The sequence below is a fragment of the Lytechinus pictus genome, chromosome 12 (assembly GCF_037042905.1).
Source record: "Lytechinus pictus isolate F3 Inbred chromosome 12, Lp3.0, whole genome shotgun sequence".
Lineage (NCBI taxonomy): Eukaryota > Metazoa > Echinodermata > Echinoidea > Temnopleuroida > Toxopneustidae > Lytechinus > Lytechinus pictus.
In genome coordinates, this window is record NC_087256.1 from 8,435,563 (window position 1) to 8,449,787 (window position 14,225).

The 14,225-nt window shown below is 35.7% G+C and overlaps 1 protein-coding gene across 4 annotated transcripts in view; it reads left to right on the plus strand.

Annotated features, from left to right (window-relative positions):
- The window catches only part of LOC129273468 (uncharacterized), a 50,976-nt gene that overhangs the window by 26,199 nt on the left and 10,552 nt on the right, over positions 1 to 14,225 (plus strand). For 3 of the 4 annotated variants that reach the window (XM_054910508.2, XM_064108053.1, XM_064108052.1), the window contains exons 9-16: positions 503 to 582; positions 1,386 to 1,550; positions 4,085 to 4,105; positions 6,590 to 6,663; positions 6,994 to 7,117; positions 9,695 to 9,785; positions 10,451 to 10,614; positions 11,270 to 11,495. In XM_054910508.2, coding sequence (XP_054766483.2) covers positions 503 to 582; positions 1,386 to 1,550; positions 4,085 to 4,105; positions 6,590 to 6,663; positions 6,994 to 7,117; positions 9,695 to 9,785; positions 10,451 to 10,614; positions 11,270 to 11,495 — 945 coding nt within the window. The remainder of the gene's footprint in view (positions 1 to 502; positions 583 to 1,385; positions 1,551 to 4,084; positions 4,106 to 6,589; positions 6,664 to 6,993; positions 7,118 to 9,694; positions 9,786 to 10,450; positions 10,615 to 11,269; positions 11,496 to 14,225) is intronic. The other variant, XM_064108051.1, reaches the window with a different exon arrangement.

Sequence of the window (14,225 nt, forward strand, 5' to 3'; positions counted from 1 at the left end):
TACATCATTTTAGGGGCATGTGTATGTCTTCTTTCAGATAGTTTTGTCCTTGGGTGGGGGAAGGGAAAGAGGGAAGTAGCCCTGTGTATTGTCAATCCTACTCCTTACAGAGAACATCACCTGCTAGCTGCTGCTCTCATAAATCATGAAGAAATTAATGAAAGAATGAGAAACATGTCAATTTGATATTAGTTTAGCCTTGAAGTTTAAATAAATATCAATTTATAGATCGGAAGTAATAATAAGACGAAAGTCGACACGCTCATTTCATAAATATCTTTATCATTTCACCTTCTCAAGAAGCTATTACAAAATTTGAAGATAGATTAAAAGCCTTATTGATATCAAATGCATCATTTACCGACCGATTACATGCCTCTGTCTGTGTGAACTTTACTGTATTCACATTGTATGATTTAACTTTTCTGTTTAAATGATATAATGCCTCCATGAAATGACTTCTAATTTCAATTGAATTTGTTGTTTTGTGTAATATTTGTAGGTTCTGGCAATGAGGATACGAGCGTAAGCAGTCGTCATAGCTCAATAACCAGCAGTGATTTCAGACCTGCCGGTGACAAGGTAAAACCATATAGGGAGGTTTCACAAAACTTTTTTTTTTAGCTGGTTGGCTTGCTGAATGAAGTCATCAGCTGTTGATACTATTATTTGTCAAGGCTGAAATAATTAAAAAAATGACATTTGTTGGGGATTGTAAAAGTGATATAAGTATGTCAGGTTCTATCTTAATTATTCAACTAGCACTTTCTTTTCCAAATAGTATTCCCTTGCCCATTCTCACATTGTTCCTCCTTCCATTACTCTATTTTCCCTTCTCCTCTTCATTTGTTTCTCTTTGTCTGTTCTACATGTATCTTCCTCTTTCCCCTCCTGTTTTCCTCTTCCTTCTATCCTTCCTTTCCCCTGTTTCCCCTCCTTCTTTCTATTGCTTTCTCTCCAATCTTGATGCCCCCCTCCTCACTTTCCTTTATTCCACCTCTCTCCCTTTCCATCTCTTAATTTTCCTCCCTTCTGCTCTTTTTTGTTTCATTCTCTTTCACTCTCCTTTCTTCATTCCAAGCACCCCCACCCACTCTTATTGATTTATTCTATACAATTCTTTTTCTCCGAATTCACTGACCACATATATGCTGAGCTTGAATTATCCAAGGCCATGGCCTTGAACACCTTAATACTGATTGGCTTCAGTGCCCCTTTCACTGGCTTTGGATAGTTATGTGCCCTTTTATAATTTTCTCCTTTTTTTCCCATTCTTACTGTATTTAAAAAAATGCACTTGCCCCCCAAAATTAGAAAATTAAGGTCTTTACATGTACATTTACATCTAAATTACATTATTGCTCTTGGTGTATTTCTTCTTTTAGTTTGTGGATATGAACCGATGCTTTCATATGATCTTCCCAAACAACGAGATACTCACATTGACCCCTGATTCCCAGCAGTCGGTCAGAGGGATCCTACTACCCCTCCTTGAAGAGAGAGGGCTGGGGCTCCAGAATGTGGAGATCTTCCTCAATGATACGAAAGAGGTAGGTGTCGAGCGATGATGGTGATGAAGGTGATGACGATGATGATTATTATGATGATGATGACGCTGATGATGGTGTGACGATGATGTTGATGATGTTTACGCTAATTATGTTAATCACCATTACAAAAATGATTAATGATTATTATTTTTTGCTACATATGTATTGCACAAATTGCACAAATAAATCTTGTCATAATTCATTCATTTCAGATTGTGGTATTCTGAGTAGTTTAAAATTAATGAAAATCACAGAAAATGCTTGGTTTCAAGACATGGATTGTGAAAAGGCATTGATAAACAAATTAAAATGGTACATGAGCAAAATTTCCAATATATTCACCACAGTGTTTACCTTTAATGTGGTTAAAAGAATGATACTGTTGCTTGTTATTAGCAATTATGGCAGACATGTGTTCATATGGTTTCAGTATAGAATCACAATGGTGGTGATTCTGAAAGATGAATGGTTCAAATTATAATAAAAAGAGACTACTTTGCCCATGATTTGCTATTGAAAATTCAATAACAATTTTCAGGCAGGTCTTCTATAGTATCAAGCTGTCTTTGAATGAAATGAAAGTAGGATATCTCAGAGAGTATGAAAAACCAAAAGTTTGATGAACCTAGTGTAAACAATGTTAGAAAGTGAAAGCATATTAAAAAGAAAAGTTGCTGTGTTGAGTAATAATTTAGTGGAAGTATGGGATACTGTGTGATAGTGTTGCTTTTTGATGTGATGATTATATATGGGTATAGTTTACTTAATACATAGGTAGCATTGATATGTTAAACATTTGATTGGTGGGGCATTGTTTTGTAAAGAAGTAGATTTTTAGATATTTTTTTCGGATTTAAATTATTTGACGTGTTGTGGCATGAGGGTCATACCATTTTTATCAATCTTCCTTAAAAAAAGTAAAGTAAAAGTTCTTTTCTTACCATTTATAGTCATCTCTCTCTGTATTTTCTTCTTTTTTCCTTTGTGTGACTGTTTTTCTCTCTGATTCTAAACCTAATCTTTGATGATTCTTTTTGTCAAACTTTGTTTCTGTCTCTCCATTTTTCTCTCTCTCGGTTTCTCCATCTCTCACTCTCTTTATCCACTCTCTCTTTCCCTTATCTTTCTCTCCATATATATCTCTTTATTATTCTTTTCTGTTTTTCTGATATTACCTACCTTTTTGTCTCACCTGCATAGCAAAGTGAGACTATAGGCGCCGCTTTTCCGACGGCGACGGCGGCGGCGGCGGCGTCAACACCAAATCTTAACCTGAGGTTAAGTTTTTGAAATGACAGCATAACTTAGAAAGTATATGGACCTAGTTCATGAAACTTGGCCATAAGGTTAATCAAGTATTACTGAACATCCTGCCTGAGTTTCATGTCACATGACCAAGGTCAAAGGTCATTTAGGGTCAATGAACTTAGACCATGTTGGGGGAATCAACATCAAAATCTTAACCTAAGGTTAAGTTTTTGAAATGTCATCATAACTTAGAAAATATATGGACCTAGTTCATGAAACTTATACATAAGGTTAATCAAGTATCACTGAACATCCTGCATGAGTTTCACGTCACATGACCAAGGTCAAAGGTCATTTAGGGTCAATGAACTTTGGCCGAATTGGGGGTATCTGTTGAATTACCATCATAACTTTGAAAGTTTATGGATCTGATTCATGAAACTTGGACATAATAGTAATCAAGTATTACTGAACATCCTGTGCAAGTTTCAGGTCACATGATCAAGGTCAAAGGTCATTTAGGGTCAATGAACTTTGGCCAAATTGGGGTATTTGTTGAATTACAGCCATAAATTTGAAAGTGTGTTGGTCTAGTTCATAAAACTTGGACATAATAGTAATCAAGTATCACTGAACATCCTGTACGAGTTTCAGGTCACATGATCAAGGTCAAAGGTCATGTAAGGTCAAAGAACTTTGGCCACGTTGGGGGTATTTGTTGAATTGCCATCATATCTCTATAAGTGTATTGGTCTAGTTCATAAAACGTGGAAATAAGAGTAACCGAGTATCACTGAACATCTTGTGCGAGTTATAGTAGTTTTCAAAATCAGCACTGCTGCTATATTGAATCGCGTGATGCAGGTGAGACGGCCAGAGGCATTCCACTTGTTAATGATATTTGTACACATCATTCTTTTCTCCCCTTGTTATTTTCAATTACTCTTCTTTTTATTATATCAATCAAATAAAAAATCACAGATTTAAAGTGCAATATCTTTAATAATCATAGCAAGATGGAAATGAGAAATGGGCATTTCAAATGTAAGGGTAATCTACATGGTACAAACCTTGTCAAGGTCAAAATTATCAACAGGTGAATTCATACAGCCAGGGATATAAGCCCTCTATTTAATTTGATTGTCCATGACCATTTTATACTTCTGTTATATATGAAACCTGTTTAAATGGGTAATTCATTTTTTTTTTAATTCTTAAGTGTGTTGTGTTTTTTACGTGTGGATATCGGTTTCTTGAAATTGCATTCTTATATCTTTCTCTTACAGACTGAATCAGTTAAGCAAAAGGTATAATAATTATATTACCACATATAGCTTGTTCAGCTTCCGCTTCTGCAGCTTATTAATCATCCTCAAAGCTTTGCCAACTAGCTTAGCAATATCTGGCATTCCTCAATTCTGTTTTGACAGGATCAGGGTGGAGGGTTATGTTTTGCATTATTTTGCCTTTTGTTGTGTGTTTGTTTTGCTTTCTGCTATATATCATTATAAAGTATCTAGTCAGTTGGGCTTGTTTTTCTGTTTTGTTGTTTTGATCAAATGTTTGATTTTTGTATTATCTGCATAATTTGTACTCTTTCACTTTCTCAACTGTATAGCATTAGTTGTTATCATAACTGTTCAGTAAAAATGACCAAGGTAGATGTTCATCAGGAGTATCAAGGTCTTTAAAAGAAGAGGCATCTCATGAACTTTGTTGGTGCTTCAGTAATTGAATACCTGCCATGTCAACAGCTAATATTGGGGGGCGGGGGCGGGGGGGGGGGTGGTATCATGTGCTGTTCATGTTTTAAATCTCTTCAATTTTCAGGTTATCTACATGTATATGTAATCTTTCCATCCCCTATCCCATAGTATATTAAAATATAGTGTTTTATTTATATTAAGACCCTTATTCAGATTACCACTGTGTGTATCCCCTGTGTTATATCCCTACCCATCCTATCATTTATTATTCCCTGATCCTCATAACTCCCTTCCCCATAATTAAAAACAAATCATTTATCAGTGATTCAGTATCAGTTTTGGTTGGTTTGGGGAAAAGTGTTCTGTTACCTGTCCTGTAAATTGTCCCTTTTGTGACCATTCAATTTATTGTGAGTCTCTTTTCATTGCAATCCATTGTTTGGTTATATAAATGGTTGTTCTTTGGGATAGTCATAGACTCATAGTCAGATCTACGTAGATTATACAACATAATTTTTAGACCAGTCTTTTATATTATCTATTTCCATAATGCATGAATCTATGAACATATCTCTTCCTACGTACTCTGTCAAGAGATTTTGCAGTATCTGCACTCCATCGCTATTTCCATTTTACTTCTCATCAGCCTTGTTACGGATTCCTTTCTTTGCAAAAGATGTTGATAATTGTCAATTGATTTTTCAGAGTCTACAGAGAGGGCACAATTTTAAAATTCTGTGAAATATTCTCCTGCATAATTTGAAATCCTAATAATTGTGTGGCTTTTTCTTCTATTAGCATTATGTGCCTTTTATGTTGAATTATTATTCAATATTTGAGCTCTTTATATGTATTATAAATACCACCCCCCCCCCCACACCCCAAGGCCCCGAAAGATGCTGGTAGTTAGATATTTACCTACCAGATGTACTTCATTTAATTCATTCCTTCAGCACGGATCATCTCGAGCTCTATGAAAAATGCCGATAAGATAAATTTCATAATAAAAAACTACATTTGTATCTGCAACATTAATTTTTTCAAAGGTATGCATGGTATATTGAATGAAAGAAGATTAAGAACTGGCAGAACCTTTAATACAGCATTACTATTGCATGCTTCGCAAAATAAGGACTGCAAAATTTGCATTGCATTAAAATTGTGCATTTAAAACATTTTATTGTTTTTAAAAAGAAATTAATGGAAAGGTTCATAGTTGCCCTTTATCCTAAATGATGTATGCATGGCTTTTGGAAAATAAATCAGAAATTCATGTACTGTGATTTTCACCATAATAAATCTATATTATGAATTTATCCACAAATTTTTAACCTGTTCACTTGTAATTGTCCCCTTTGCTAGTAAAGTTACATATATCAGATATATCAATGATTGAAAATTTCTCCTCTAAAATTCAAACACTGATGACTTTTGTTTTATAGGGCGATGGGCTTGAGAACTTATTGATACCTGGGCCCCATCTTACAAATAGTTATTGATCCAATCAGTCGTAACTCTATGGAAATCCATCAGTGCCATAATTTTTTCTACAGGAAATTTGCAAAATGTCCTTTGTAAACAAAGGAAAACATACCAAATTGTCAAGAAATCAATGACTTTATGGATATACATTCATATCTAGAATTTTTTTTGAACAAACATGCATTTCATATGTTGACTTTGCTCGCTTTCCATAGTTGCAATTGATTGGATCAATCGCAACTCATTTCACTACTTACAGTTTGTAGATAATCTTAAAATTACATAAGGCAAATTTTTAAAATACATTTATAACTGATTGCATTCAGGGCCATGTAACACAAAGGTTTGTTATTGAAAGCAAATATGATAGGACACTTCTGATTGGTTCCTGGTCAGTGTTTTGAATAAAATGTAAATGTAACAGTGATCTTGATTGGCCATCAACATTTTTAGTTATTGATCGGCAATTTTTGTATGACAGGGCTCCAGATCACTACAATATCTGATTTTTTGTTTGTTTTGTTTTCATTTTATGTGTTATCTTTAGACTTTCACAATGAACATTTTTTATTCATTGTATTGTTTTTTTTTTCCACTGTGTAGCTAATAAATTTGGAGCAGCTTGCCACTGAGATGATTGGAAGGCAGATTGTTGTCGAGAGGAGAGTAGTCTTCAAGTAAGTCTCAATTGATAATTATTATTGAAAATAAAAACTTATGTTAACCTCCATGATATAAGTGGAAGTATATGCTTTCTTGCATCCATTTGAAGAAGATAACAAGAACCCTGAGAATGATAGTGATTTTCCATTCCAATATATTAAGAGAATACTATTTTTGGTTCATCACATGATTAATGAACCCTGGCTTAATTTTTTTATTTTTGCTCTACTTTGAAAAAATAAGAAGAAAAATCATAGTCTCTTAATTTGGGCTTCATAGTGTGTCATTGCCGTAATGATTATGAAAATCATTCCTTTTTTGTCTCTTGTTTATGTTTACATCAGAATTGAGCTTCCTAATAAGAGAGTAATCGGAGTGAAGTCTAAGCTCACCAAGAAGATTATTGAGGTATTGAGGCCAGTTACATACAAGTACAAGCTACAGCTTGATGCCCTAGTCGTTCATCTGGTAAGAAGTTAAAAAGATTTTGAAAGACTCATTGGGACAATTTGTCCTCTTTTCAGTAAATTTGACAGTTTTGTTTACAAGTAGGCAATAAGGACTCAGACTCATTCAGGACCTGTCTTATTAAAGGGGAATGAAACCTTTGGAACAAGTAGGCTTGTGTCAAAACAGAAAAATCAAAGAATAAGAGCAAAGAAAGTTTGAGAAAAATCGGACAAATAATGAGAAAGTTATGAGCATTTGAATATTGCAATCAATATTGCCATGGAGATCCTCCCATCGGCAATGTGACAAGGAAGTGTGATGTCACATGTGAACAACTTTCCCTTTGATGGAGTATAAATTACCCCCAAAATGTCTCTTCTTGCTTTTTCTTATGGTGATACAAACTCTTTATCCATGATATATTCTTTAAAAATCTGTATTACATGCCCTCCTATAGAAAGTACATGATCTACTGATAGATGTGATGAAAGAGGCAGTTTATGTGAAATATATACTAAAGTAATGGGGAAAGTTGTTCACAAGTTGTCGCATTATTAATGTGAGGATCTCCATAGCATTAGTGATCGCAATATTCAACTTAAACTTTTGTCTGTTTCTTTGATTTTTCTGTTTTCACACAAGCTATCTTGTTCCAAAGGTTTCATTTTCCTTTAAGTTACAATTGATGTAAGTATTTGAGATTTAATTTCACCATTTGCAACATTTTAAATGACAGGGTCCTGCTTTAAGTTTGTATATTTGTCATTTTTCTTTTTATTTCATCCCCAAAATGATTAGCATATCATAGTTCAGGGGAGTGTTTCATCAACATTTTCATCCGACAAGTTGTCAGATCTGACATCTTTCTCTGATGTTGATTGGCTGAGAGGTACTGTTACTATGGTAACTGTCGGATGAAACGTCCGACAAGTCCTTTCATGAAACGCCCCCCTGGAGATCACTAGCATTACCAATTAATGCTGGATAATAACAAGGTCAGAATACAGTGAAAAGGTTAGAGGTTAGGCATGTCTTATGTTGTACATGGCTGTATAAGCCAGTTCACGGTTAGCTCATGATCAACTTTTCTCAAATGACCTTTGTGATTTTTCATTAGGATAAGCACTATCATTTTCAAATGTAGATGTTGCGTAAGCTTTACCGGTTGAGTATTCAAATTCTAAGAACAAAAGGCATTGTATAGACCAGGTGACTAGAATAGTACATCAGGGATAAAGTTTGGAAATCTGTTTTATTGTCTGCCTTTTGCACATTTGACTATTATTTAGGCTACTGTCAAATACCAGTGATTATGAAGGCTCTATTTATTACTCTTCAGCTTGGATGTGATAAATATTTTGAAAGGAATACATGAATAATCATCAAATCACAAATGCCTATGTCAGTGAATTTGAAAGCCACCTTCATGGTTGTCTCCAATGACCTTTTTCTGCTCGTGCGCAGTTTACAACTGTGAACAGGCTTATTATGATGATAATGTCATGATGTTGGTTACATGGGTCACTGTATCCTGGCCTTGTTCACTCGGCTGCCTCCAACCAAGATTTAGGTGAACATCCCTTATATAATCGCTAGAGGGTATTCATTTGTCTCGCAATCTACTATGGTCAACAAGGAAATTTGTGATCACTCTCGCAAAAAGTGTTCACTAGCTTACAAGTTCACGAGCTTTCAAGTGCCGCTGCAACTCTTTATCAAGTGACGAAAATTATATACCTGTCAAGATTATAGGTGGTTTTGTTCAAGGTTAGTCAAAGTTGGTCACGTCTTGAGGAAATCCTCATCGGGCCATGAATATTGATTAGTTATTTGAATGAGGTATGACCCTTGACCTGTTGGGTCCTATTCTTCAGGTTACACTGCAAATTCAGATTCTTATGAATCAGTAAAAACTGGTACCATTGCCTATTCCTTGATCACAGGTGAATGGAATTCCCTGTTATTAGGTCCACTAGAAAGAGGCATTTATGATTTGGAATAGCTCAGTAATTCCTTTCACATGAACCTGTTACATTTACATCACATTGGTTGATAGTTTGTTCACCATGGTATTGACTGCATTATTCTTGATGTTGGGTTTGTCACAATAATGCTTACCCACACAATGAAAATATCTCTGGAGAAAGTCAGTACTGTTTTAAGGCTTTTGAATGCCAGATTAAAAAGGATGATTTATTTGATATTCATCAATTACAAATACACAAATGAAATGACATACTAACCTGTTTGACTCACCTGCATAGTAGTACCAACAATTTTAAAGGCCAATATGATCAGCAATTGATCAAAACAACTTTGATCTGCAAAATAGGTTTAACAGGTATATCGGTTTTCAGAATACATATCTGCTTTAACAGACTTGTAACAGAGTTAAACACACTTATGATACCACCCCGTCGCAGATCTCGCCAGTTCGAACACAATACCACTTTAGGGGCCATATTGCTGTAGCACAATAGTTGTCCTCTCAAAACTGTCGTGTCTAATGCGGCTATATCTACGCCTGATACCACCTCAGAAGCATCAAATTAAAATGATATTTAATTTGGATTACTCCCTTCTCTTTTGTTTCAGAGTGACTCTCCAGTTCCCCTGGACCTTGATATAACAGTTGCCTCACTAGATGGTCAAAGGATACTCATAGAGACACTGGAACAGTACAGTGGTAAGTCTCTCTTATAGATACATATATATACATCACCAAACCTCTCAACCATTTTTCATTTGGAGGAAAGAATACACATTTTTACCTTTCTGACTCTTGTTTCGATACGATTTTCCAAGTTTTCTTGATAACTTTACTGCACCATCCTATGGCGAATATATATATTTTCCCCTATTTACAAGTTACCTAGTGAGGTCTGCATCACTTACAGGATCTGATACAAACGAAATGTGCATATGAATATTAGTTAAATTGCTATTTTAGGGGTGTTTTTTTCTTCATAAATATGAATTTAGGTTTCTTACTTATGCAGGTCAGTGTTAGCCTTGATGTATTTTTAATTTGTTATGTTAATAGTCATTCTCCTTAGAAACAGAGGGTCTGGACAAAAGATCAGGAGTTTGCAACCCAGCCATGGCATAATTTCATTCTGCAAGAAACTGAACCACTTTTTGCTGCACTCAATCCAGGTGTTATGAATGGGTTCCTGGCAAGATTAATTCCTTGAATGCACTAAGCTCTGTTGAGCAGCTCAAGCTAGAGAATGGTTATAATGCACCATTGAATAGGCAACCAGATGATCAGCACCTCAGAAAGATGATGATCAGCACCTTCAGAAGTTACACTATATACAACTGCCATCTTTTCTTTTTTTGTTTTTCCAGCTGGTTCTTACCGCATTGGAGGGAGAGCATCTGTTGGACCAGCGGGTGATTCCAAGCAGAAATCAGCTGAAGCCAGGGCAAGTTCCGTTGATAGCTACTTGAAGGACGATGACGCAGTCCATGCCGATTCCAGCAAGGTTGCCAAGGACAAACTCACGTCACAGGTGAGATATTAATTTGGGACCCTAGTTTTGTGTTACAATAAGGAATAGCTTGAGCAAAATCCCAATATTTAGAGAGCATTGTTTTAAAATCATCAAGTCTTCATCCTGAGATTTGTAGATGGCATATTCCTGCACAAAGAAAGCAACAAGATAAGTGTTGTAACCAAAATATTTGTCCTATGCCAAATGCTGCATATGTTATTGGAAGTTTCTTTCGTGTGATGTACATGTAGCACAATACTAACCTTTGTTAATAATAATAACCTTTGTAGCCAAAAGGAAAAGGCGCTATATCAAATGACCTTTGGATCGGATATTCTCTGATCTTATCTTCCAAAATCATATGCTAGTACTTTTAAATCTTACTTGCAACCAACCTCAACATCACGTAATGTGATGTAGTAAATCAAATGATCTTGGCTCAACCAAAGTTAAACAAGCATCTGCTCATAATCCTAAGATCCATTGTAATAAGCTTTGAAAACCCTTGCATCTGATTGGCTCAGAGCAAATTTGTTTCACTAAACAAACCCCTTGACATTCCTGTAATACACGTTAAGGTCATCCAGAAAATATGATTGTCAGATAGTTGCACTGTAGACATGCATGTCCAAGACCGAACTACATGTATGTTCAATCAATATTCTCTCTCCAGGTGTCGGCACCAGCCATATCAGCCTTCCAGGCACCTAAAGGGGACACCATGAGGGAACAGAGAGACCTTGCAGTGGCAGCAGCAAAGACTGCACCTCGGGTCAAGAACGTACCCCCTTCGTCGTCATCAGTGTCTACCTCGGCTCTGGGTACGGGTAGGACTGAGGGACGGGCAGAGGCAAGAAGAGCCGCAGGGAACCTCAAGGTCACAGGGAAGGACACTGAAGGTAAGATGGTATTAAGAACCTGACTGAACAAACCTTAAGATTTACCGTCAATCACATTATTTAGGCTGTTGATGCAATATGATACTTTCGTAGATCTTAATTTTTACAGTGCATTGTCATTAAAGATTCCTATTCTTGTTTCAGCTTCCTGTCATGTAATTTGTTGAGAAGAATATATGAGGCTATCATAGAATGATATTGTGAAATTCTAATCTTCTCTTTCCTGTTTTATTTTGTGAGACAAGCCATGGAGACAACTTCCAGATAACTGTGAGCTGAGATTTGTCATCAGCGTGTAACATACAGTATCAACTCCCATTCTTTGACAGCAATAGTTTCTGTTCACTGAGCCTGTTGATCCATTTTATGATGAGTCAAATGATGCTAGTTGGTACACCTATGGGACTTGATCTTCTTTAGTTTATTGACCTTGTGGGTGTTTCATAAAGCTGTTTGTAAGTTACATATGACTTTACGAACGACTGGTAAGTCTTTCTTGAGCTATGTGATATATCCCTCCACCTAACATGTTCCAGTCGTGCGTAAAGTCATGTGCAACTTATACGAACGATTGGTGATCCTTTCTTAGGCGCTAAATCAACACTAATGAAAATTTGGTGTATATCATTTACCACAAGAAAGGATCATGAAACACCTACCAGGTCAAGCAAATTGAAATCAATCATAAACTACACCCAGTGTGTGCATCTTCATCAAATAACCAGCTTGAACGTTTCTCCTCAAAGAAGGAAATGGAGTCCATTTCATAAAACTTGGAACAACAAAAATACAATAACAGTTAAAAGCTACTGAAATCTTTCATTCTGATTGGTGGATAGAAAATTTGTTTTATAGAAATTGTGCGTTTATTATTATAACAATTCTTTATGAAACGGGAGCCTGTAACACAAGTGATGACATTTTTTACTGAACAGTATTTCCCCGAGTCATCTTGATGAGAGGCAGCCCTATTGGATAGTTGATGATGAATCCATTCTCTCAACCTTGATAGTAGGGAATGGTACCAACAAGGGGCTTCCTCAAGGGTCACTGCTCTAACCCCACTGAGCTTCCTAAACCCGCCATAGATTGCATAGGCTCAAGGCTAATCTGCACTATCAGAAACTTTGTAGATCAAAGTTCATTGCTTCGATTCCTTACCTTCAAACAGACTTCTCTGAAAATTGGAGGACACTACCTGAATTCTGACCACTCCAATTCTTGTTTCAATTATACTCCTGCGGACAAACTCTTATCGGAAGTGCCATTCTACTTCTTGTGACTTTGAAAGCATGCTTGTTTTACTGCATGTTACCAGATTTAGAAATCCTATTCTCAGATTAATTTGATTCAATTTCACATTCCATTCTGGATTTAAAAAGTGCAAAACATCAAATTTGAGAAATGATTACTTGACAGCTAAACAACAAATGTCTCTTAAGTGAAATTTACATTGGTGGCACATTTTTATGTACTGTTTTGTGGTCAACTGTGCATGGTGAAATGGTAACTTCAAAAACTCTCTGTCTACATAAACACCAGTGCAGGGAACAGGATATATATGACAAAAAAAAGCCAGCTGACTGATCAGGGGTTTCGTAAAGAGTTACAACTGTTGTAATTTTGCCATTATGGCAACTGTAAACTTGATTTTGATTGGCTGCTGAGCCATGTTGCCATGTTAGTTGCCATAATGGCAAAGTTACAACAGTTTTAGCTCTTTATGAAATAGGCTCCTGAACTTTCCTGTGACTTAAACTTTAACCCCCCTATCCCTTTTTTCCACACCCCATTGCCACCCACTTGCTATCAATCCTAGCCGATATGAGAATATTCAAATATTTGGAAAAGGATTCAGAGAAAGGAAGCGGGAATACTTAGATCGTGCTTGAATACTTGACTTGAATTGCTTTCCTTTCATTTTCCCTTAGCACATTGAACAGGCCATTTTCATTGCTGGCATTTATTTGTATGAATCATTTTTACAGGGGTGTGAGAGTTCAGATTTTTATCTGATTTCAGATTTTTTTTGTTTTGAATTTCAGCTTAATTTCAGCTTATTTTTGGCCTTCCTCTGTACAAAAAGTATGGGAGCTCTTTTTATTTCAGACTTTTTCAGATCTTTTTATTTGTGACCACTCACACCCCTGTTTTTAGGAACTCCCCTTTGTTAATTGTACTTCTAATAGGAAAATGAGAATGACTTATAACAGGGTATGAATCTGATTGTGGCATACCCAAACTTAAATTATTTACCTTGTTGCTACATAGATTGTCAATGTGAAAATGGCCTATTCTTCTACACTCCTTGCTTCTCTCTAATACACTAACATATTCTTGTCTTCTAGATCTCTTTGGTTTGATTGCAAATTGACTTCTAAAACTCCTGTCATCGTTACTTGTGAAAATACATATTTTGACCTCTATCAACATAGGGATATTGTTCTGCTTTGTAAAGTTCAAAGTAAATTGAATTAAGTTGATCGAGTCAGATAATTTCTCATTTAAAACTTCATATACATGTAGTATTATTGACCTATTCATATCGAATTATGTAATTGTGATTCAAATTTTGTTTGTCCTGCATCAATACAAAAGAGAATTTAATAGTTTCAGAGCTCATTGCATATCCAAACTGTGGATGAGCTGGCAGCAGATCAGAATTGTCTGCAGTAACATGTTAAATCTTTACTAGATCACAGGCCTATGCAAACATTATGATGATATTGA